Below are 23,714 nucleotides of genomic sequence, written 5' to 3'. Positions count from 1 at the left end.
TAAGACCTCCACATCTCTCCTCCAGGCTGGAAATCATGAGATCGTGAAAAAAAATCACTGATCTCTTCCTTTCAGCCGCGATTGCGGCTTTGTTTACTTCCGGGTACCCGGGCGTGACGTCATAACGTTGCGTCCGGGCCTCCGACGGTCATAGATATGATCGGTGACCATCTGGTCACCGGACATCTCTATGCTCTTCATTCGGCGCCCCGGCCCGATTAATTTATCCGTGTCTCCGATGGCACGGGAGAGCCCAGAGAAGCACTGGATGGCGGCGGGAGGGGGAACGTCCCCTCCCGCCGCCTGTAAGAACAATCAAGTTGCGGAACCGCCGCTATGATTGTTCTTATGGTGCGCAGAATCGCGCCTGAAAAAAGAATATCTGAATGATGCCTGTAGCTGCCCCCATCATTCAGATATCTCCCACTAAAGTCCAGGATGTCATATGACGTCCCTACGGTACGGAAGTGGTTGATGTTACAGAGGCATATAAACAGAGAATATGCTTGTAATAGAGGCGCATGCCTAGGATTTGGGGACACATAGAGGCAAAAAGAAGGAAGCATTCAAGTCCCGGATTTAGTTCCACTGCATGGTTTTCCTCCAGGAGCTAATATTCCCTCCCACCACCCGAAATGGTGTCTAATCTGTGCATATTGACCAGTTTCAGCTTCTGTACAGTGTGTCTATGAGGGGATCTCCAATCTACCTCGAGGAACGTTCTGCCCAGCTCATGCGGTATTTGCCTCATTCGATGCACACGCACCCCTCCTTGTGGGACACTTCAGTAGACTCCTAAATGACCTCCAGGTCACATTCCATCCATTAAGGTTACTACTCCAGTAAGGTTCCTAAATGACCTCCATGTCCCTTCCCTCCTGATGTCTTAGCTTTAGTAGCCTTCTAAAGGACCTCATGTCACCTTCCTCCCAGTGATGCTACTGCTATAAAGTTTCCTAAAATGACCTCAATGTAACTTCCCTTCCAGTTATTGAGCTACTCTAGTAGACTCCTAAATGTTCTCCATGTCAAATTCCTTCTAGTCATGTTACTGCTCCTGCAGACCCCTAAATGACCGATATGTAATATTCCAACTAGTGATGCAACTGCCCCAGTAGACTAATAAATGACCTCCATGTCCCCTCCCTCCTCAAGATGCTACTGCCCCAGTAGACTAATAAATTACCTCCATGTCCCCCTCCCTCCTCAAGATGCAACTGCCCCAGTAGACTAATAAATGACCTCCATGTCCCCCTCCCTCCTCTAAGATTCTTCTGCCCCAGTAGACTAATAAATGACCTCCATGTCCCCTCCCTCCTCTAGATTCTTCTGCCCCAGTAGACTAATAAATGACCTCCATGTCCCCTCCCTCCTCTAGATTCTTCTGCCCCAGTAGACTAATAAATGACCTCCATGTCCCCTCCCTCCTCGAGATGCTACTGCCCCCAGTAGACTAATAAATGACCTCCATGTCCCCTCCCTCCTCTAGATTCTTCTGCCCCAGTAGATTATAAAAGACCTCCATGTCCCCTCCCTCTCTAGATTCTTCTGCCCCAGTAGACTAATAAATGACCTCCATGTCCCGTCCCTCCTCGAGATGCTTCTGCCCCAGTAGACAAATAAATGACCTACATGTCTCCTCCCTCCTCGAGATGCTTCTGCCCCAGTAGACAAATAAATGACCTACATGTCTCCTCCCTCCTCAAGATGCTTCTGCTCCAGTAGATAAATAAATGACCTCCATGTCCCCTCCCTCCTCGAGATACTACTGCCCCAGTAGACTAATAAATGACCTCCATGTCCCCTCCCTCCTTGAGATGCTACTGCCCCAGTAGACTAATAAATGACCTCCATGTCCCGTCCCTCCTCGAGATGCTTCTGCCCCAGTAGACAAATAAATGACCTCCATGTCCCCTCCCTCCTCAAGATGCTTCTGCTCCAGTAGACTTTCTATCTTCTGCCCATTCTCCTTTGACCTCCGACATCAACAAGGCATTTTCCTCCACACAAACTCCGCTCACTGGATATTTTCTCTTTTTTTCACCATTCTCTGTAAACCAGACCTCAGACCAGCCCGTCTGACACCAACCACCACGCCGCGTTCAAAGTCACTTAAATCCCCTTCCTTCCTCCATTCTGATGCTCAGGTTTGAACTTCAGCAAATTGTCTTCACCACGTCTAGATGCCTAAATACATCAAGTTGCTGCCACGTGATTGGCTGATTAGCAATTTGTGTTACCAAGCGATTGTACCTAACGAAGTGTCCGGTGAGTGTATAAACCTCATAGGAGGGAGGTGGAGGCATCACTACAAATGAGTTGTGCTGTTGGGAACGCGGAGCGATTTATGGGTGAGCTGGGAAATACGCAATTATCCGGCGCGGCGTTGTAACAATCGTCCTCAAAGGCCAACAAGGCGAGCGTTTCCTAATGCTTTCGGTGTGAGCGATCCCCCCCCCCCCGGGAGAACAATCCCATCACTTATAGAGCCTGCGCCCGGCATTGACTTTTATTGTGCTGAGAATGCTGCGTCAGGATCTTCCGTTCCTCGCCGTCTTTATCGCGCCTTTCGATTCTCTTTGTATCTTTTGTCTCCGGCTCCTTTGTGTTGTTGGGTTCCCGCGGCGAGATGCTTAATTAAACAACAGATGATCCCGCCGGAGGTTAATGAAACGCCGGCGTTAATTGATTTATAATTGTCTGCCCCGCGACGCGCGTCCTCAGTTGGCCGCCGTCCCGGGGGCTGCGTTGCTTTAGAGTCTCCGATAATCCGGCGCGGTTCTTTGATGGAACGCGGGCGTGTTTCTGATCGGGGTCACCGGGGTCCGACGCTGAATCATACAAACGTCTCTCCAGTTCTGCAGCATTTTTTTTTTTTGTAGATCCGGCCTCAGGATCAATACGGTGAAGATTAAACGCGGGTGTGATACGGCGAGCGGGGGATGTGCAAAGTCTGACATACATACAGTGGGATAGATTCAGGTAGCTGCGCCCCCTTCTTACGGCGGCGCAGCCTATCGGATTTACGCTACGCCGCCGCAACTTACAGGAGCAAGTGCAGTATTCACAAAGCACTTGCTCCGTACGTTGCGGCGGCGTAGCGTAAATGGGGCCGGCGTAAGCCCGCGTAATTCAAATGTGGAAAGGGGGGGCGTGTGTTTTTATTGCTAATGTGTGATGACCATGACGTGATTGACGTGTTTTTTACGAACGGCGCATGCGCAGTCCGTGTACATATCCCAAATATGCTTCAAAAGACGTCGCAAGACGTCATTGGTTTCGACTTGAACGTAAATTACGTCCAGCCCTGTTCGCGAACGACTTTCGCAAACGACGCAAAAAAATTCAATTTCGAAGCGGGAACGACGTTCATACTTAACATTGGCTGCGCCTCCTAATAGCAGGAGCAACGTTACGCCGAAAAAAGCCTTACGCAAACGACGTAAAAAACTACCGCCGGGGCGCACGTACGCTTGTGAATTGGCTAGGTAATTGCGTACTCTACCCCCAAAACGACGGGAGCGCCACCTAGCGGCCAGCGTGAGAATGCACCCTAAGATACGACGGCGTAATAGACTTATGCCAGTCGGATCTTAGGCTAATGTCGGCGTATCTAGCTTTCTGTATTCAGAAAGCTAGATACGCCGGCGCAGCTTTGAATTTACGCGGCGTATCTATGGATACGCCGGCATAAATCGTTGCTGAATCTAGCCCAGTGTATATATATTCACAGTGGAACCTCGGTTTACGAGTAACGCGGTTAACGACTTGGTTTGCGAGTGTTGTCTCGCAAAAACGAGCAGAATTCAAGCTAATGTGGCGTGCAGCACCGCATTTGGCCAGAGGTGCGGGGGCGATCGAAGCCGATCGTAAATACTCTGAAAAACTCAGCTCCCGAGCCTTTTCGAGGCTTTTCCGAGATCAGCTGAGCTGCCCCTGAGCCCTTCCGAGTATTTCCGAGGCCCTCCGTTGCCCCACCCCCCCCACCTCTGGCCACATGCGGTATTGCATGCCATAGAAGTCAATGCGGAACAAATTATCTTTGTTTCCATTGACTTCAATGGGGAAACTCGCTTTGATATGCGAGTGCTTTGGATTACAAGCGTTCTCCTGGAACGGATTATCCTCGTAATCCGAGGTTCCACTGTATCTATATGGCTATTAGTCCAGCTGGCAGGAATGGTAAAATTAAGCTTTTAGTAACTTTAGAAGTTTGCAGGAATTAATCGCTAACAGGCCACAATGTACAGCAACAGGTCACTATATGCAGCAATAGGTCACTATATACAGCAACGGGTCACTATTTACAGCAACGGGTCACTATATACAGCAAAAGGTCACTATATACAGCAACAGGACACTCTATACAGCAACAGGACACTATATACAGCAAAAGGTCACTATATACAGCAACAGGACACTATATACAGCAACGGGTCACTATATACAGCAACAGGTCACTATATACAGAAAAAGGTCACTATATACAGCAACAGGTCGCTATATACAGCAACAGGTCACTATATTCAGCAATAGGCCAGTATATACAGCAACAGGTCACTATATACAGCAACAGGACACTATATACAGCAACAGGTCACTATATACAGCAAAAGGTCACTATATACAGCAACAGGTCACTATATACAGCAACAGGTTACTATATGCAGCAACAGGTCACTATATACAGCAACAGGTCACTATATACAGCAACAGGTCACTATATACAGCAATAGGTCACTATATACAGCAACAGGTCACTATATACAGCAACAGGTCACTATATACAGCAACAGGTCACTAAATACAGCAACAGGACACTATATACAGCAACAGGTCACTATATACAGCAACAGGTCACTATATACAGCAGTAGGTCACTATATACAGCAACGGGTCACTATATACAGCAATGGGTCACTATATACAGCAATAGGCCACTATATACAGCAACAGGTCACTATATACAGCAACAGGACACTATATACAGCAACAGGACACTATATACAGCAACAGGTCACTATATACAGCAACAGGTTACTATATGCAGCAACAGGTCACTATATACAGCAACAGGTCACTATATACAGCAACAGGTCACTATATACAGCAACAGGTCACTATATACAGCAAAAGGTCACTATATACAGCAACAGGACACTATATACAGCAACAGGACACTCTATACAGCAACAGGACACTATATACAGCAAAAGGTCACTATATACAGCAACAGGACACTATATACAGCAACGGGTCACTATATACAGCAACAGGTCACTATATACAGAAAAAAGGTCACTATATACAGCAACAGGTCGCTATATACAGCAACAGGTCACTATATTCAGCAATAGGCCAGTATATACAGCAACAGGTCACTATATACAGCAACAGGACACTATATACAGCAACAGGTCACTATATACAGCAAAAGGTCACTATATACAGCAACAGGTCACTATATACAGCAACAGGTTACTATATGCAGCAACAGGTCACTATATACAGCAACAGGTCACTATATACAGCAACAGGTCACTATATACAGCAATAGGTCACTATATACAGCAACAGGTCACTATATACAGCAACAGGTCACTATATACAGCAACAGGTCACTAAATACAGCAACAGGACACTATATACAGCAACAGGTCACTATATACAGCAACAGGTCACTATATACAGCAGTAGGTCACTATATACAGCAACGGGTCACTATATACAGCAATGGGTCACTATATACAGCAATAGGCCACTATATACAGCAACAGGTCACTATATACAGCAACAGGACACTATATACAGCAACAGGACACTATATACAGCAACAGGTCACTATATACAGCAACAGGTTACTATATGCAGCAACAGGTCACTATATACAGCAACAGGTCACTATATACAGCAACAGGTCACTATATACAGCAACAGGTCACTATATACAGCAACAGGTCACTATATACAGCAATAGGTCACTATATACAGCAACAGGTCACTATATACAGCAACAGGTCACTATATACAGCAACAGGTCACTATATACAGCAACAGGTTACTATATACAGCAACAGGTTACTATATACAGCAACAGGTCACTATATACAGCAACAGGTCACTATATACAGCAATAGGTCACTATATACAGCAACAGGACACTATATACAGCAACAGGCCACTATATACAGCAACAGGACACTATATACAGCAACAAGCCACTATATACAGCAACAGGTCACTATATACAGCAACAGGTTACTATATACAGCAACAGGACACTATATACAGCAACAGGTTACTATATACAGCAACAGGACACTATATACAGCAACAGGCCACTATATACAGCAACAGGACACTATATACTGCAACAGGTCACTATATACAGCAACGGGTCACTATATGCACTATATCCACTACCCACCCCTGACCATTCCGAGTATTCCCCATTTATCACCACCCTCTAAACTCGCCCTTGTAGCCAGTTTTCAATTCATGTACTCACCCTATGGTCCTTGTACTCACCCTATGGTCCTTGTACTCACCCTATGGTCCTTGTACTCACCCTATGGTCCTTGTACTCACCCTATGGTCCTTGTACTCACCCTATGGTCCATGTACTCACCCTATGGTCCATGTACTCCCCTATGGTCCATGTACTCACCCTATGGTCCATGTACTCACCCCATGGTCCATGTACTCACCTTATGGTCCATGTACTCACCCTATGCTCCATGTACTCACCCTATGGTCCTTGTACTCACCCTATGGTCCTTGTACTCACCCTATGGTCCTTGTACTCACCCTATGGTCCTTGTACTCCCCCTATGGTCCTTGTACTCACCCTATGCTCCATGTACTCACCCTACGGTCCTTGTACTCACCCTACAGTCCATGTACTCACCCTATGGTCCTTGTACTCACCCTATGGTCCTTGTACTCACCCTATGGTCCTTGTACTCACCCTATGGTCCTTGTACTCACCCTATGGTCCTTGTACTCACCCTATGGTCCTTGTACTCACCCTATGGTCCATGTACTCACCCTATGGTCCATGTACTCCCCTATGGTCCATGTACTCACCCTATGGTCCATGTACTCACCCCATGGTCCATGTACTCACCTTATGGTCCATGTACTCACCCTATGCTCCATGTACTCACCCTATGGTCCTTGTACTCACCCTATGGTCCTTGTACTCACCCTATGGTCCTTGTACTCCCCCCTATGGTCCTTGTACTCACCCTATGCTCCATGTACTCACCCTACGGCTCCTTGTACTCACCCTACAGTCCATGTTACTCCACCCTATGGTCCTTGTACTCACCCTATGGTCCATGTACTCACCCTATGGTCCTTGTACTCACCCTACGGTCCACGTACTCACCTCCGGTGCTTGTACTCACCCTATGGTCCTTGTACTCACCCTATGGTCCTTGTACTCACCCTATGGTCCATGTACTCACCCTATGGTCCTTGTACTCACCCTATGGTCCACGTACTCACCCTACGGTGCTTGTACTCGCCCTATGGTCCATGTACTCACCTTATAGTCCATGTACTCCCCCTATGGGTCCTTGTACTCCACCCTATGCTCCATGTACTCACCCTATGGTCCTTGTACTCCACCCTATGGTCCTTGTACTCACCCTATGGTCCATGTACTCACCTATGGGTCCATGTAACCACCCCATGGTCCATGTACTCGCCCTATGGTCCATGTACTCACCTTATAGTCCATGTTACTCCCCCTATGGTCCTTGTACTCACACCTATGCTCCATGTACTCACCCTACGGTCCTTGTACTCACCCTACGGTCCATGTAATCACCCTACAGTCCATGTACTCACCCTATGGTCCTTGTACTCACCCTATGGTCCATGTACTCACCCTATGGTCCTTGTACTCACCCTATGGTCCACATACTCACCCTACGGTGCTTGTACTCACCCTATGGTCCTTGTACTCACCCTATGGTCGTGTACTCACCCTGTGGTCCATGTACTCACCCTGTGGTCCATGTACTCACCCTATGGTCCATGTACTTACCCTATGGTCCATGGACTCACCCTATGGTCCATGGACTCACCCCTATGGTCCATGGACTCACCCTATGGTCCATGTACTCCCCTATTGTCCATGTACTCACCCTATAGTCCTTGTACTCACCCTATGGCCCATGTACTCATCCTATGGTCCATGTACTCACCCTATGGTCCTTGTACTCACCCTATGGTCCATGTACTCCCCTATTGTCCATGTACTCACCCTATAGTCCTTGTACTCACCCTATGGCCCATGTACTCACCCTATGGTCCACGTACTCACCCTATAGTCCATGATACTCACCCTACGGTGCTTGTACTCACCCTGTGATCCAGGTTCTCACCCTATGGTCCATGTACTCACCCTATAGTCCATGTACTCACCCTATGGTCCACGTACCCACCTATGGTCCTTGTACCCACCCTATGGCCCATGTACTCACCCTACGGTCCATGTACTCACCCTATGGTCCACATACTCACCCTATGGTCCATGTACTCACCCTACGGTGCTTGTACTCACCCTATGGTCCATGTACTCACCCTATAGTGCTTGTACTCACCCTATGGTCCATGTACTTCCCCTATGGTCCATGTACTCACCCTATGGTCCATGTACTCACCCTATGCTCCATGTACTCACCCTATGGTCCATGTACTCACCCTATGGCCCATGTACTCACCCTATGGCCCATGTACTCACCCTATGGTCCATGCCATGGACCTTTTTTTTGTACAGCAAATGTTTATGGGGAACCCGTGTCAAATGCTTTTGCAAAATACAGATACACCGTGTCTACGGGGCCCCTTCCTTCATCTAGATGGCATCTCACCTCCTCATAGAAGGATAATAGATTGGTTTGGGAAGAACGATTCTTCATGAATCCATCCTGATTTCTGCTAATGATACCGTTCTCATTACCAAAATCATGTAGATAGTCCTTTATCATCCCCTCCAAGAGCTTACATACTATTGGTGTCAGGCTGACTGCTCTGTAAATCCCAGGGATGTATTTTGGGCCCTTTTTAAATATCGGAGCTACATCGGCTTTTCTCCAATCAGCTGCTACCATTCCAGTCAGTAGACATTTTATTTTTTATTACATTTTGTGCGCTCTTTTTTCCCTTCCCCCCCCCGCCGTACCTGTGTGCAGTAGTCGACTCTTTCCAAGACCATGGAAAACTGAGGACGGTCTTCAGGTTGGTGCTGCCAGCACTGCGTCATGATACGATAGCTGCGGGTTACAGGAGGACAAACACTGAAAAACGTCACTCGCTACATTCTGACAGATATCATTAAATCCAGACTCCAGGCAATATTTTGTTTTTTAGTTAAAGTAAGAGGTGGAATAAAAAAGACTAGAATAGAAAACAATATAATGGAATAAAGAGAATTGTATTCAATCCAAAAAATTAGAAAATTGAATTTTATTCAATCCAAAAAATTGGATTGAATAAAACAAAATATAAAAAAATAGAACAGAATACAATCTAAAATAAAAGAATAGAACAGAATAAAACATAATATAATATAAAATAAAATAATAAAATAGAATAGAATATAAAATAAAAGAATAGAATAGAATTACAAAAAGAGGCATACAATATAAAAGGAAATAATAGAAAATAAAATAATTGAATAGAATAAAACAGTATAGAAAAAAATTGAATATAAAATAAAAGACTAGAATAAAACAGCATATAATATAAAATAAAATAATAGAACAGAATATAAAATAATGGAATAGAATAGAATTGAAAAAAAATTATGAAACATGAAATTAAAGAATACAAAATAAAAACATTTAATATAATAAAACAGTATAAAAAATTGAATAGAATGGAAAATAATAGAATAAAACAGAATATAACATAAAAGAATAGAATGGAATTAAAAACAAGATGGATACAATATAAAAGGAAAGAAAAGAAAATAATAGAATAAAACAGTTTAGAAAAGAAATAGAATATAAAATAAAATAATAACATATAAAATAAAAGACTAGAATAAAACAGAATATAATATAAAATAAAAGAATAAAAAAGGATAAAATATAAAATTAAAGAATAGAAAATAAAACTAAAAGAATATAATAAAACAGTATAGAAAAAAAAATAGAATAGAATATAAAATAAAAGAATAGAACAGGACAGAATATAAAGGAAAATAGAATATAAAATAAAATAATATAATAGAATATAAAATAAAAGAATAAAATAGAATAGAGTTTAAAATATAGGATGAAATATAAAAATGAAAGAAAATAAAATAAAACAGCATATAATATAAAATACAAGAATAGAACAGAATATAAAATAATAGAATATAATTGATTTTATTTTATGAAACATGAAATTAAAGAATAGAAAATAAAAACATTTAATATAATAAAACAGTATAAAAAAATAGAATAGAATAGAAAATAATAGAATAAAACAAGAATATAACATAAAAGAATAAAACGGAATTAAAAACAAGATGGATACAATATAAAAGGAAAGAATAAAAGAAAAGAATAGAACAAAACAGTATAGAAAACAAATAGAATAAAAAATAAAATAATAATAACATATAAAATAAAAGACTAGAATAAAACAGCATATAATATAAAATAAAAGAATAGAACAGAACAGAATTAAAAATAAAAGAATAGAATATAAAATAACAGAATAAAAAAAAATAAAAAAAAAAAAAAAAAAAAAAAAAAAAAAAAAAAAAAAAAAAAAAAAAAAAAAATAAAAAAAAAAAAAAAAAAAAAAAAAATAAAAAAAAAAAAAAAATAATAAAAAAATAAAAAAAAATAAAAAACAAAAATAAGAAAAAAAAAAAAAAAAAAAAAAAAAAAAAAAAGAAATAAAAGAAAAAAAAAAAAAAAATAAAAAAAAAAAAAAAAAAAAAATAAAAAAATAAAAAAAAAAAAAAAAAATAAAAAAAAAAAAAAAAAAAAAAAAAAAAAGAAAAAAAAAAAATAAAAGAATTAAAAAAAAAAAAAATAAAATAAATAAAAAAAAATAAAAAAAAGAAAAAAATAAAATAAATAAAAATAAAAAAAAAAAAACAATAAAAAAAAAAAAAAAAAAAAAAAAATAAAATAAAAAAAAAAAAAAAAAAAATAAAAAAAAAATAAAAGAATAGAATAAAACAGTATAGAAAACAAATAGAATAAAAAATAAAATAATAATAACATATAAAAAAAAGACTAGAATAACACAGCATATAATATAAAATAAAAGAATAGAACAGAACAGAATATAAAATAAAAGAATATAATATAAAATAATAACATTTTAAAGAATAGAATATAAAATAAAAGAATAGAATAGAATAAAAAAGGATAAAATATAAAATGAAAGAATGTAAAATAAAACTAAAAGAATATAATAAAACAGTATAGAAAAAAATAATAGAATATAATATAAAATAAAATAATAGAATAGCATATACAATAAAATAATAAAATAGAATAGAGTTTAAAATATAGGATGAAATATAAAATGAAAGAATAGAAAAAATAAACAGAATAAAATAGTATATAAAAAAATAAAATAGAAAAATAAAATAAAAGATTAGAATAAAACAGAATATAAAATAAAAGAATAGAATAACAAATAAAATAATAAAACTATAGTATAGAATAGAATATAAGAAAAAAAAAAGAATAGAATGGAGTACAAAAAAGAAAGCGGCTCAGGAAGCGCTCCCTAACAGTACTACTGTTTGACCACAAGATGTCCTCAGCCTTCTAGTGTCATTTAAGAAGGTAGTCTGAGGACATCCAATGAATGCAGGGTGTCATGACTCCACCTCCTGGGGGGCGGCACCGCGTTGCCCCCAATTTATAATTCATTGAAGCAGATAGCTGTGCGACGTCAGCATCAGCAAGGGACCGCCCCCAGGCCAGGGAAAGGGGTGGAGTGGAATAAGACTCGGGTGTCACATGACTAGCTTGAATTAGGAAAAAAAAAAAACGACCATATCCCGGGGGGGAGAACTTGTACAGTGCCACATCCCAGAATAACTATCTGTTCAGTACACCATCCAGTGCTAAGGAAGACTAAACATGGTCCATATAATAATTAGCTTGCGCATTCTTCAAGTTTCAAGACCCAACGCGTTTCGTAGATTGAATTGTTGCTTCTTCAGGGAAAGGCGAAAATGTTGCAACTTTCAACAGTAAGCAGATATTGGATATGATTATTACCCCACACCATCAGAGCGGAGAGGATGACCCAACCTTTCCCCAGCCAAAAATAATAAAAAGGCGGGGGGGGGGGGCGGTGTCAAAGCACGGGACCACACACAGCGGAGAGCGAGGCCATAAACACCAACCCCGCAGCAAAACCGGTCACGCTCAATAACTCCCTTCCAGCGCCGGCTCCCGGTGGTGACGCCCACCCCATACCAAATATCTGCTTGCTGTTGAAAGTGGTGACATTTTGCGCATTCGGAAACCCCTGAAGAAGCGGCGGTTCAAGCTACGAAACGCGTCGATCTTGGAACCATTGGTGGAATTGGTTGGCTCACTTGTCACCAGGGGTATGTTTAGACCCTAGGGGGCAGATTCACAGAGCAAGTACGCCGGCGTATCTACTGATACACCGGCGTACTTTAAAATTTCCCGCGTCGTATCTTTAGTTTGAATCCTCAAACCAAGATACAACGGCATCTGGGTTCGATCCGACAGGCGTACGGCATCGTTCGCCTTCGGAATCTTAGATGCAATACTTGGGCGTCCCTCTGGTGGAGCTCTCGTCGTTTTCCGCGTTGGGTATGCAAATGAGCTTTTTCCGTCGATCCACAAAGGTACGCCGCGGCCGTCGCATTCTCTTACGAGTCGTACTAGTCGGCTTTTTCCGGCGTTATAGTTAAAGCTGCTATTTTGCGGCGTATAGATAGACTTGCCATGTTAAGTATCGCCGTCGTTCCCCGCGTCGAAATTTGAAATGTTTGTATTTTTTGCGTAAGTCGTCCGTGAATAGGGATGGACGTAAGTCACATTGAACTTCAAAAAAATGACGTCGTTGCGACGTCATTTCATGCAAAGCACGGCGGGGAAATTTCGAAACGGAGCATGAGCAGTTCAATCGGCGCGGGGACGCGCTTCATTTAAATGAATCACGCCCCCCATCCCGTTGATATTGAATTACGCGCCGAGAGATGCACTACGCCGCGTAACTTACGGCGCAAAATCTTCCTGGATTTGACTTAGAGCCAGGTAAGATACGGCGGCGTAGCATATCTCTGATGCGCTGCGCCAGGGCATTTCTATGTGAATTGGCCCCTTGATCTTTCACCAAAGCACCCCAAAAAATCACAACAGGGCAGCTTAAAAAAATAAAAATTATAAAAAAGAAGAAAAAAAGAAACATACAGCATGGGAGGAAGCCTCGGGGGTGGGGTAGGGGTGGGGTTAGGCTAAGTCCTGGCGGGCTTACTGACAGTCCATATAAGGAGTCAGGACCCTAAGCAGAAGCTGCCTGGGGGGTTATAAATAAGAAATTCGGACTCGTACACGGGGCCCGGGCAGAGTTTTTGGGCGGATCCATCCTTCCTCGCTTGTGACAAAACTCCAGCACCTCCCTGGTTGCTCTTACTGGGGTACGGCATGTATCCCAACGAGAAAATCTCCCACAGCAGGACCCCGAAAGACTGCAGAGAGAGGAGAGAGGAGAGGAAGAGGACAGCAATAAGAACACACCCACTCATTATTACACAATCATTTCATTATCAATCGAAGTTCGGATGAATTCTCCCCACCTCTGGCCCACCCGGTATTGCATGCCATAGAAGTCAATGAGGAACGAACTATCTTCATTTCCATTGACTTCTATGGAGAAACTCGCTTTGATATGCGAGTGCTTTGGATTACAAGCGCTCTCCTCAGTCATCCGAGGATCCTCCGTTATCTGAATTTCGAATCACAAGAGTAACAAAATTTCATGAATCCGAAATATATTATAACAAAACAAATTAATCCGAATTTCAGTCTGAACATTAATCTGAATTTGAAAATGAATTTGAATTAGAAATGGAACCATATTACAATAAATATGTAAGATATAAAGTAAATATAAAAGGATGAATAGAATATAAAATAATAGAATTGAACAGAATAGAAAGAAAATATATATATGTCCCCCCTATACATTGTAAAGTGCTGCGTAAACTGTTGGCGCTATATAAATTGTGTATAATAATAATAATAATAATAATAATAATCAATATATATATACACACACATACATACAAGAATAAATAAATATATAAAAAAAATAGAATATAAAAAAGGAATAGAATAAAACAATAGAATAAAATAAAACAGCATAGAATAGAATATAAAATAATAGAATATAAAATAATAGAATATAAAATTATAGAATTAAATAGAATATAAAATAAATTAATAGAATAAAACAATAGAATATAATAAAACAGCATAGAATAGAAAAGAAAAGAATATAAAATAATATAATTGAATAGGATATAAAATATATTTATAGAATAAAACAATAGAATTAAATAAAACAGCATATAATAGAAAAGGCTAGAATAGAATAGAATATAAAATAATGGAATATAAAATAATAGAATTGAATAGAATATAAAATAAATTAATAGAATAAAACAATAGAAAATAATAAAAAAAAAAATAAAAAAAAAAAAAAAAAATAAAAAAAAAAATAAAAAATAAAAAAAAATAAAAAAAAAAATAAAAAAATAAAAAAAAAAATAAAAAAAAAAAAATAAAAAAAAAATAAAAAAAAAAAAAAAAAAAAAAATAAAAAAAAAAAAAAAATAAAAAAAAAAAATAATAAAAAAAAAAAAAAAAAAATAAAAAAAAAAAAATAAAAAAAAAAAAAAAAAAATAAAAAAAATAAAAAAAAAAAAAAAAAAAAAATAAAAAAAAAAAAAAAAAAAAAAAAAATAAAAAAATAAAAAAAAAAAAAAATAAAAAAAAAAAAATAAAAAAAAAAATAAAAAAAAAAAAATAAAAAAAAAAAAAAAAAAAAAAAAAAAAAAAAAAAAAAAAAAAAAAAAAAAAATAAAAAAAAAAAAAAAAAAAATAAAAAAAATAAAAAAAAGAATATAAAATAAATTAATAGAATAAAACAGCATAGAACAGAAAAGAATTTTTTTTTAAGTAATAGAATTGAAAAAAATATAAAATAAATTAATAGAATAAAACAATAGAATAGAATAAAACAGCATAGAATAGAAAAGAACAGAATATAAAATATAAAATAATAGAATTTAATAGAACATAAAAATTCATAGAATAAAACAATAGAATATAATAAAACATCATAGCATAGAAAAGAACAGAATATAAAATAATAGAATAAAAAAATTGAATATAAAGTAATTGATTTTAATAGAACATAAAAAAAAAACATAGAATAAAACAGCACAGAATAGAAAAGAAAATAATATAAAATAATGAATTAGAAAAGAATAGAATATAAAATAATATAATTGAATAGAATATAAAATAAATTAATAGAATAAAACAATAGAATTAAATAAAACAGCATAGAATAGAAAAGACTAGAATAGAAAATAATAGAATATCAAATAATATATCTGAATAGATTATAAAATAAATGTATATAATAAAACAATAGAATAGAATAAAACAGCATAGCATAGAAAAGAACAGAATATAAAGTAATAGAATGAAAAAAATAGAATATAAAATAATATATCGCCCAGAGGCGATTCAGTTCGCATGTGCCGCGCTATATAAGTTTTTCATTCATTCATTCATAGAATCTAATAGAATATAAAAAAAATCATAGAATAAAACAATAGAATAGAATATAACAGCATAGAATAGAAAAGAATAGAATAGAATATGAAGTAATAGAATAAAACAGGACAGCAGGGCAGTGATGGTGAACCTCGGCCCCCTGGATGTTTTGGAACCACACTTCCCATGATCCTCATGTACTGTGCAGTGTAGTGGAGCATCATGGGAAATGTAGTTCCCAATCCCCTGGGGGTGGGCGGGGTTCCCCATCCCTGCTCTGGGGTAATGTAGCCCCCCCTATAGACGGAAAATGAATTCCCCCGAACCAGCGAAAGGTCATTGGGCTGCAATCGCACTCCAGAAGGGGGATCAGAGAGGCTCCGGCGGGGGGTTGAATACTTTTTCCCCCTGGCTGTGAAGATGGACTTACCAGGTGTCGGTCTTGGATGTGAATATTCCTTCCATGAAGGCCTCGGGGGGCATCCACTTCACCGGCAGCATGGCGCACCCCCCTTTCCTGTAGTAACTGGCCCTGAGGAAGGAGAGACCAACATTCTTCATTCATCGCAACCAGGAAAGGCCCCGCCCCTTTCACACTACTGCCACTTGACAGTCGAGCGATTTTGCCGCGATTCTGTGGCCGCCATTTTGCCGTGAATTCAGGGAAGGCTCTGTGTAAACTTGAGGTCTGTGGACCCCAACTCGCATCAAAGTCCCACCAAAGTAGTGCGGGGACTACTATGAAGTCTCACATATAGGAACGTCTCTCATTGGAAATCATGGGGGGGGGGGGAACTTGTCAGGCGACTTTGCAGTCCCAAGTCCCAGGACAAGTCGCAGGACAAGTCGCACAAGTGAGATTTCACCTCAACCACTTCACTGCAGGCAGGGCCGCCATCAGGGGGGTACAGGCAGTACACCTGTAAGGGGCCCGGAGGTCCCCAGGGCCCCGGATGGCAACTCCCCCCCTCCCCACTTTTTTTTTCTTATAAATGTTTTTTTTTTTTTATATATATATTTTTATTCCTTTTTCTTTTTTAGTAAGGACCCAGATGTCCCCAGGGCCCCGGATGGCAACCCACCCCCCCTTTTTTTCCTTATACATTTTAAAATATATATATATATTTAATATATTTTTTTATTTATTTCTTTTTTCTTATTAAAGGGCCCATAGGTCCCCAGGGCCCCGGATGGCAACCCCCTTTTTTTTTATAAAATTTTTTTTATATATTTTTTTTATTCATTTTTTTTTTTTTTTTTGTAAGGGCCCATAGGTCCCCAGGGCCCCTGGATGGCAACACTCCTTTTTTTTTATAATTTTTATAAAAAAAATGTTTTATTAAAGGGCCCAGAGGTCCCCAGGGCCCCGGATGGCAACCCCCCCCCCTTTTTTTTTCCTTATAAATTTTAAAAAATATATATATTTTTAATTTATTTATTTTTTCTTATTAAAGGACCCAGAGGTCCCCCGGGGCCCCGGATGGCAACCCCCCTTTTTTTTTATAACATTTAAAAAAAAAATGTTTATATATTTTTTTTCTTTTTATTAAAGGGCCGGAGGTTCCCAGGGCCCCGGATGGCTACCCCCCCTTTTTTATTTCTTTTTTTTTGTAAGGGGTCCAGAAGTCCCCAGGGCAACCTCCCCCACCCCAATTTGTGGCCCCCCTGCTTCTCAATTCAGGCCCCCCCCGCTTCACAATTTGAGGTGGCAGCACCCCCCCGCCCCCCACCGGTTCTCTGCTCCAGTACAGTGTAAAAAATTAAAATTAATAAAAATGTATTAAAAAAATATAATAATAATCATTTAAAGCGCCGGGAAAATTTGTGGTTTTGCCCATGTTGCTGATACACAAATATCTGGACCTCATATCAGAACATTTGATATGTATCATTTGAACACTTGGGGCCAGATCCACAAAAGCATTACGCCGGCGTATCTATTGATACGCCAGCGTAATTTCAAATTTTGCGCGTCGTATTTTTGTTTTGGTATCCACAAAACAAGATACGACGGCATCTGGGATCGACCCGACAGGCGTACGTCTTAGTACGCCGTCGGATCTTAGATGCAATTTTTCGGCGGCCGCTAGGTGGCGTTTCCGTCAAAATCCGCGTCGAGTATGCAAATTAGCTTTTTACGGCGATCCGGCCGATGCATTTTTTTACGTCGTTTTCGTTCGGCTTTTTCCGGCGTATAGTTAAAGCTGCTGTTATGAGGCGTACTTAGTGTTAAGTATGGCCGTCGTTCCCGCGTACAATTTTGAATTTTTTACGTCGTTTGCGTAAGTCGTTCGCGAATAGGGCTTTGCGTAGAATGACGTCACCATTGTAAGCATTGGCTTGTTCGGTTTGTTTTCGAGCATGCGCACTGGGATATTCCACGGACGGCGCAATGCGCAGTTAAAAAAAAAACGTCGTTTACGTAGGGTCACGACGTATTTACATAAACACGCCCCCCATTACATCTATTTGAATTAGGCGCCCTTACGCCGGCAAAGATACACTACGCCGCCATAACTTACGGCGCGGATTTCTTTCAGGATTTGAAAAAAATGCACCGCTGTACGAGGATCTGCCCCTTGGAATGTATCTTCTCACTCCCTGATAAAGACACTGCGGCAGATCCACAGAAGAATTACGCCGGCGTATCTATTGATACGCGGCGTAATTTTAAAGTTCCCGCGTCGTCTCTATGTTTTGTATCCACAAACCAAGATACGACGGCATCTCGGCTCGATCCGACAGGCGTTCGTCTTAGTACGCCGTCGGATCGTAGGTGCATTTTTCGCGGCGCTAGGTGACGTTATCCGTCGAATTCCGCGTCGAGTATGCAAATTAGTAGATACGGCGATCCACGAACGTACGTCGGCTGGCGCATTTTTTTACGCGTTTGCGTTCGGCTTTTTCCGGAGTATAGTTACCCCTGCTATATGAGGCGTATCCTATGTTAAGTATGGCCGTCATTCCCGCGTACAATTTTGAATTTTTTACGTCGTTTGCGTAAGTCGTTCGCGAATAGAATGACGTCACCGTCGGAAGCATTGGCTTGTTGCGGGTTAATTTCGAGCATGCGCACTGGGATACCCCCACGGACGGCGCATGCGCAGTTAAAAAAAACGTTGTTTACGCCGGGTCACAACGTATTTACATAAAACACGCCCCCATTACATCCATTTGAATTAGGCGCCATTACATCAGCAAAGATACACTACGCCGCCGTAACTTTTTTACGTCGTTTGCGTAAGTCGTTCGCGAATAGGGCTTTGCATAGAATGACGTCACCGTCGTAAGCATTGGCTTGTTCCGGTTTATTTTCGAGCATGCTCACTGAGATACCCCCACGGACGGCGCATGCGCCGTTAAGAAAAAAACGCCATTTACGTCGGGTCACGACAAATTACGTAACATAAAACACGCCCCCATCACATACATTTGAATTGCGCGCCCTTACGCCGCCAAAGTTACACTACGCCGCCATAGCTTACGGCGCAAATTCTTTGAGGATAAGGAAAATGCGCTGTAAGTTACGGCGGCGTAGTGTATCAGAGATACGCTACGCCGGACGTAGGAATGCGCTGCGCTACGAGGATCTGGCCCACTTTGTATAGAATTTAGGAAATAAATAACGGATTTCAATTATTTTTTATAGTGTCCTGATCAGATCCTTGATAAGCCCGGCCATGACAGGTTCTCTTTACAGGTAAATTCTCGGAATGTTCGTTATCGTTTATGACGTCATCGCTCAGCCTTTCCCATTGGGATGAAATTAGTCCTAATGATCCAAAATTTTTGATTTTGCACCCAAGATATCAGGCGACCACCCTGAATAGAACGTCTTTGTAGGAAGATTACCTGTAGATGTCGCGGGCCATTCCGAAGTCGCCGATCTTTGCAATTCTGCCGGGCCCCTGACATGTCAGCAGACAGTTCCTCGCAGCGATGTCCCTGAAATAAAGTGATTGATTTAATAAGGTCACCTTCAATCAATAGAGTGACACGCCTGTGGATTCTTATCCCCGACCATCAAACTCTTCCATGCTGCGATCTACGGACAGCTTGCAACGCGCTTTACAATCTCAGCTTACTTTACTTATTCGTTATTCTTATGTTATGAATTTATTAATATCATATTATATACTGTGTATATATATATATAGAGAGAGAGATTATTATATTGTTAGTATATCATATATTATTTATTTACTATCATAATATACACTGTATAAATATACTATTATATTCCTATTATATAATCTATCATTTACATATTGTTATTAATAATATACGATATCATACAGTGAATAATATATGATTTATAGATGATATAAATTATATTTGTATATGATTTATATAATAAGGATACATAATGATGATAATATTAAATTAATAATATATATATATATATACACATACACACACTCACAGTGGGCCATATTCTCAGTAGAGTTACGATGAAGTATCTCAGGAAACACCATCGTATCTCTCTTTTTTGGCCCGCGTATCTATGCGAGTGATTCCTAGAATCATTTTCGCATAGATACGCTGAAGATCCGACATGTGTAAGTCACTTACACTGTCGGATCTTAAATGTAATTCGCCGCCGGCCGCTAGGTGGCGTTTACGTTCAGGTCTCATTTGTTTATGCAAATGAGCCTGATATGCCGATTCCCGAACGAAATCGCGTCACGTAACCGTCGCTTACGTCGTTTGCGTAAGCGTAAGGTTACCTATGCTATATGAGGGGTAACCTTACGCCAGTCCCACATATGCCATGTTAAGTATGGCGTCGGGTCCGCGTCGTCTTTTCCCGTCGGGTACGTCGTTTTCGTAAGTCGTTCTTGAATACGACTTTACGTCAATGACGCACACGTCGGCGTCATTGACGTTTTCCACCGAGAACTGAAGCATGCGCACTGGGCTATTTTTAGCCCGGCGCATGCACAGTTCGATCGGAACGGGGGCGCGCTTAATTTAAATATAAGCGGCCCCCTTTGAAATACGCGGGGATACGCCGGGCCTTTTACACTACGCCGCCGCAAACTACGGAGCAAGTGCTTGAGGAATATGCACTTGCTCCAGTAAGTTGGGGCGGCGTAGTGTAAATGGCTTACGCTATGGCCGCGGGAAAAGTACGAGAATCTGGCCCAGTATAATTATTATTATTATTAGATTATTATATATATCATATATTATTAATTTATTATTATCATCATTTTATATCTTTATTATATAAATAATATATTATTAATATCTAATATCATATATTATTTACTGTATATGTATAATAATTAGGGCTGTGCGTTAAACGCGATATTAACGGCGTTAACGCAAACCCATGTTAACGCCGTCAATATTTTTATCACGCGATTAACGCGGGAGCGCTCGGGGTGGACGTGCAGAGTGTGCAGCGGCGCGGCGCGGCTTACCTTCTCGCTGGATTCACAGGCAAGTTACTCACCTTGTCCCTGAATCCAGCGATGCCACCCCGCTGTGTGATCGGTGATGCCACCCCGCTGTGTGATCGAGCGGGTCCTCCTCGCTTGGCGGGTCCTCCTCGCTCGATTCACAGTGTCTGTGTGCCGCCGATCTCCGTTCCCTGCGACGTTACGACGCACGGGAGCGGAGAACGGCGCCAAATTCAAAAAAGTAAACAAACACAAAACACACAGTATACTGTAATCTTATAGATTACAGTACTGTATGTAAAAAATACACACCCCCCTTGTCCCTAGTGGTCTGTCCTGTGTCCTACATGTAGTTTTATATAATAAAAACCTTTCTTTCTGCCTGAAAACTGTAGATTGTCCAAAAGTGTCCCTTTATGTCAAAAATGGTTTTAGATCAGCTAGAAAACAGCGATAATAAATTATAATCACTTGCAGAATTGTGCGATATTTGTGGGGAAATTCGTCATAAATTAGATAGATTAATCGTGAGTTAACTATGACATTAATGCGATTAATCGCGATTAAAAATTGTAATCGTTTGACAGCACTAATAATAATAGATTCATATATATATATATATATATATATATATATATATATATACACACACACACATATATATATATATATACAAAAAATAAGAAAATATATATATAATATAATCTATATGATGAAATATATATATATATATATATATATATATATATATATATATATATATATATAAATATTTTATTTAAACACAGATAAAAGAAATTTAAAAACAATTATGGCATGACAAGTACATAGACCACAATTTTAATATAGATACAGCACTTTAGATGGAGTTCCCAACATGTTTCGCCCACATCCTGGGCTTCCTCAGGGGATGCTGTCCATTTGAGGTACTCATGAAGTATTTTTATGCTACAATCAAGAAATAGTTCAGGATGTCGGCAACTGTCACGGAAACCAAGAACTGCAGGTGACCAAGGAGGGCATTCAAGGACCAGAAAACAACGTTTTGCAGTAGAGCTCAATAAACATAAACATACATGCCTGTTGGAACCACAGGGACATACTTGCCTGTTGGAACCACAGGAACATACATGCCTGTTGGAACCACAGGGACATACATGCCTGTTGGAGCCACAGGGACATACATGCCTGTTGGAACCACAGGGACATACATGCCACTGCAGGACGTCAGCCGGGCCCTAGACACAAGTACCCTACTGTTTAAAATCTATGTCCCTGTTTATTGAGCTCTACTGCAAAACTGTTTTCTGGTCCTTGAATCTAAACCTCCTTGTATTTCCTATGGTAACTTTTACTGTTCACACTTGTTTTTGATTTTTCCCCATCTCAGTGTTGCTGATCTCCTCCGGCCTCTTTCAGACACTTCTTATCTACATGCACTGGTTCAATGTCAGTAGAACACCATTTATCTGGTCTGGCTTCCTGATAGTGACAACAGGATTAAGGCTGAGCAATGTGCACCAGCGTGGCTGAATGTACGTAGTCTCCACCAGGGGAATTCCCAGATCTGCACACCCACCACAGCTAATAGGAGGCTCCCCCAACATGATCCCGTCTGCAATTTATTTTAGTTTAAGACTCCCACAAGAGGATCCTGTTCTACTGGAAGGATCACTTTGCATGCACCTCTTGGCCTTCACTGGCCATATCACGGGGGTTTTGTTACCTGTGAATAAAGTGGTTCTCCTCCAGGTACAGGCAGCCCTTTGCGATGTCACGAGCCACGTTGAGCAGGTCCAGCATAGTGAGAGAGGAAGGCTGGTTCTGCAAAGAGATGAACATTTATGGAATCGCCATTCCACCCTATGATTGTCCTCCTAAGTCTGCACACACTCTTGATTTAAAATATTGTGGAATTTACCATGGTTTTACTCATTTTTAGCAATCAAACTACTAAAATGACCTGGACAGACAAGCAAGACGACATGGAGGACAGGCTTAGGAGAAGCAATCTCCACTTTGTGGGTTTGCCAAAATGGGCTGAGGTCTCTGACCCACCGACCTTCCTGGAGACCCTGCTGATCACCATCTATGGAAGGGAGGCATTCTCAGCCACATTTGTGGTGGAGTGAGCCCACAGCCTAGCTGCGGAGCTCCTTTATGCACGTTTATCACCAAATTTCTACCAAGACCACAATGTCATATTGCGGCTCACCTGGGAGAAAGATAACATCCCTGTAACGGAATGACCCGTGACAAACAGAGACTTTGGAAGGATCAGGGGTACTCCTGTGCCAGCGTCACTAATAACTCTTGTGTCTAGGGTCACCCTGTGTCCCCTTTGGGCATAGGGTGACTGAGAAATATTAATTAGAAATTACAGGACAGGGGACATTACTGATTGCAATATCTCAAGATCCTGTAATATGAGCTAAGTGTTGGTTTATTCTGACCCTACCGGTCAATAGAATGGTTCTTTCAATGCTTAGCCCAGGCTATTGAGTTGTTAAAT

General features: G+C 40.2%; 1 protein-coding gene across 1 annotated transcript in view; it reads right to left on the bottom strand.

Annotated features, from left to right (window-relative positions):
* The window catches only part of ALK (ALK receptor tyrosine kinase), a 388,017-nt gene that overhangs the window by 7,032 nt on the left and 357,271 nt on the right, over nt 1-23,714 (bottom strand). Inside the window, exons 21-25 of the mRNA XM_040351843.1 lie at nt 22,929-23,026; nt 19,650-19,742; nt 16,228-16,329; nt 13,563-13,700; nt 9,194-9,284 (exon numbers count right to left, since the gene is read on the bottom strand). Coding sequence (XP_040207777.1) covers nt 9,194-9,284; nt 13,563-13,700; nt 16,228-16,329; nt 19,650-19,742; nt 22,929-23,026 — 522 coding nt within the window. The remainder of the gene's footprint in view (nt 1-9,193; nt 9,285-13,562; nt 13,701-16,227; nt 16,330-19,649; nt 19,743-22,928; nt 23,027-23,714) is intronic.

Source organism: Rana temporaria, chromosome 4, assembly GCF_905171775.1.
Source record: "Rana temporaria chromosome 4, aRanTem1.1, whole genome shotgun sequence".
Taxonomy (NCBI): domain Eukaryota; kingdom Metazoa; phylum Chordata; class Amphibia; order Anura; family Ranidae; genus Rana; species Rana temporaria.
The sequence above is the reverse complement of the archived record's forward strand: the minus strand, read 5'-3'. Positions and strand labels throughout refer to the sequence as shown.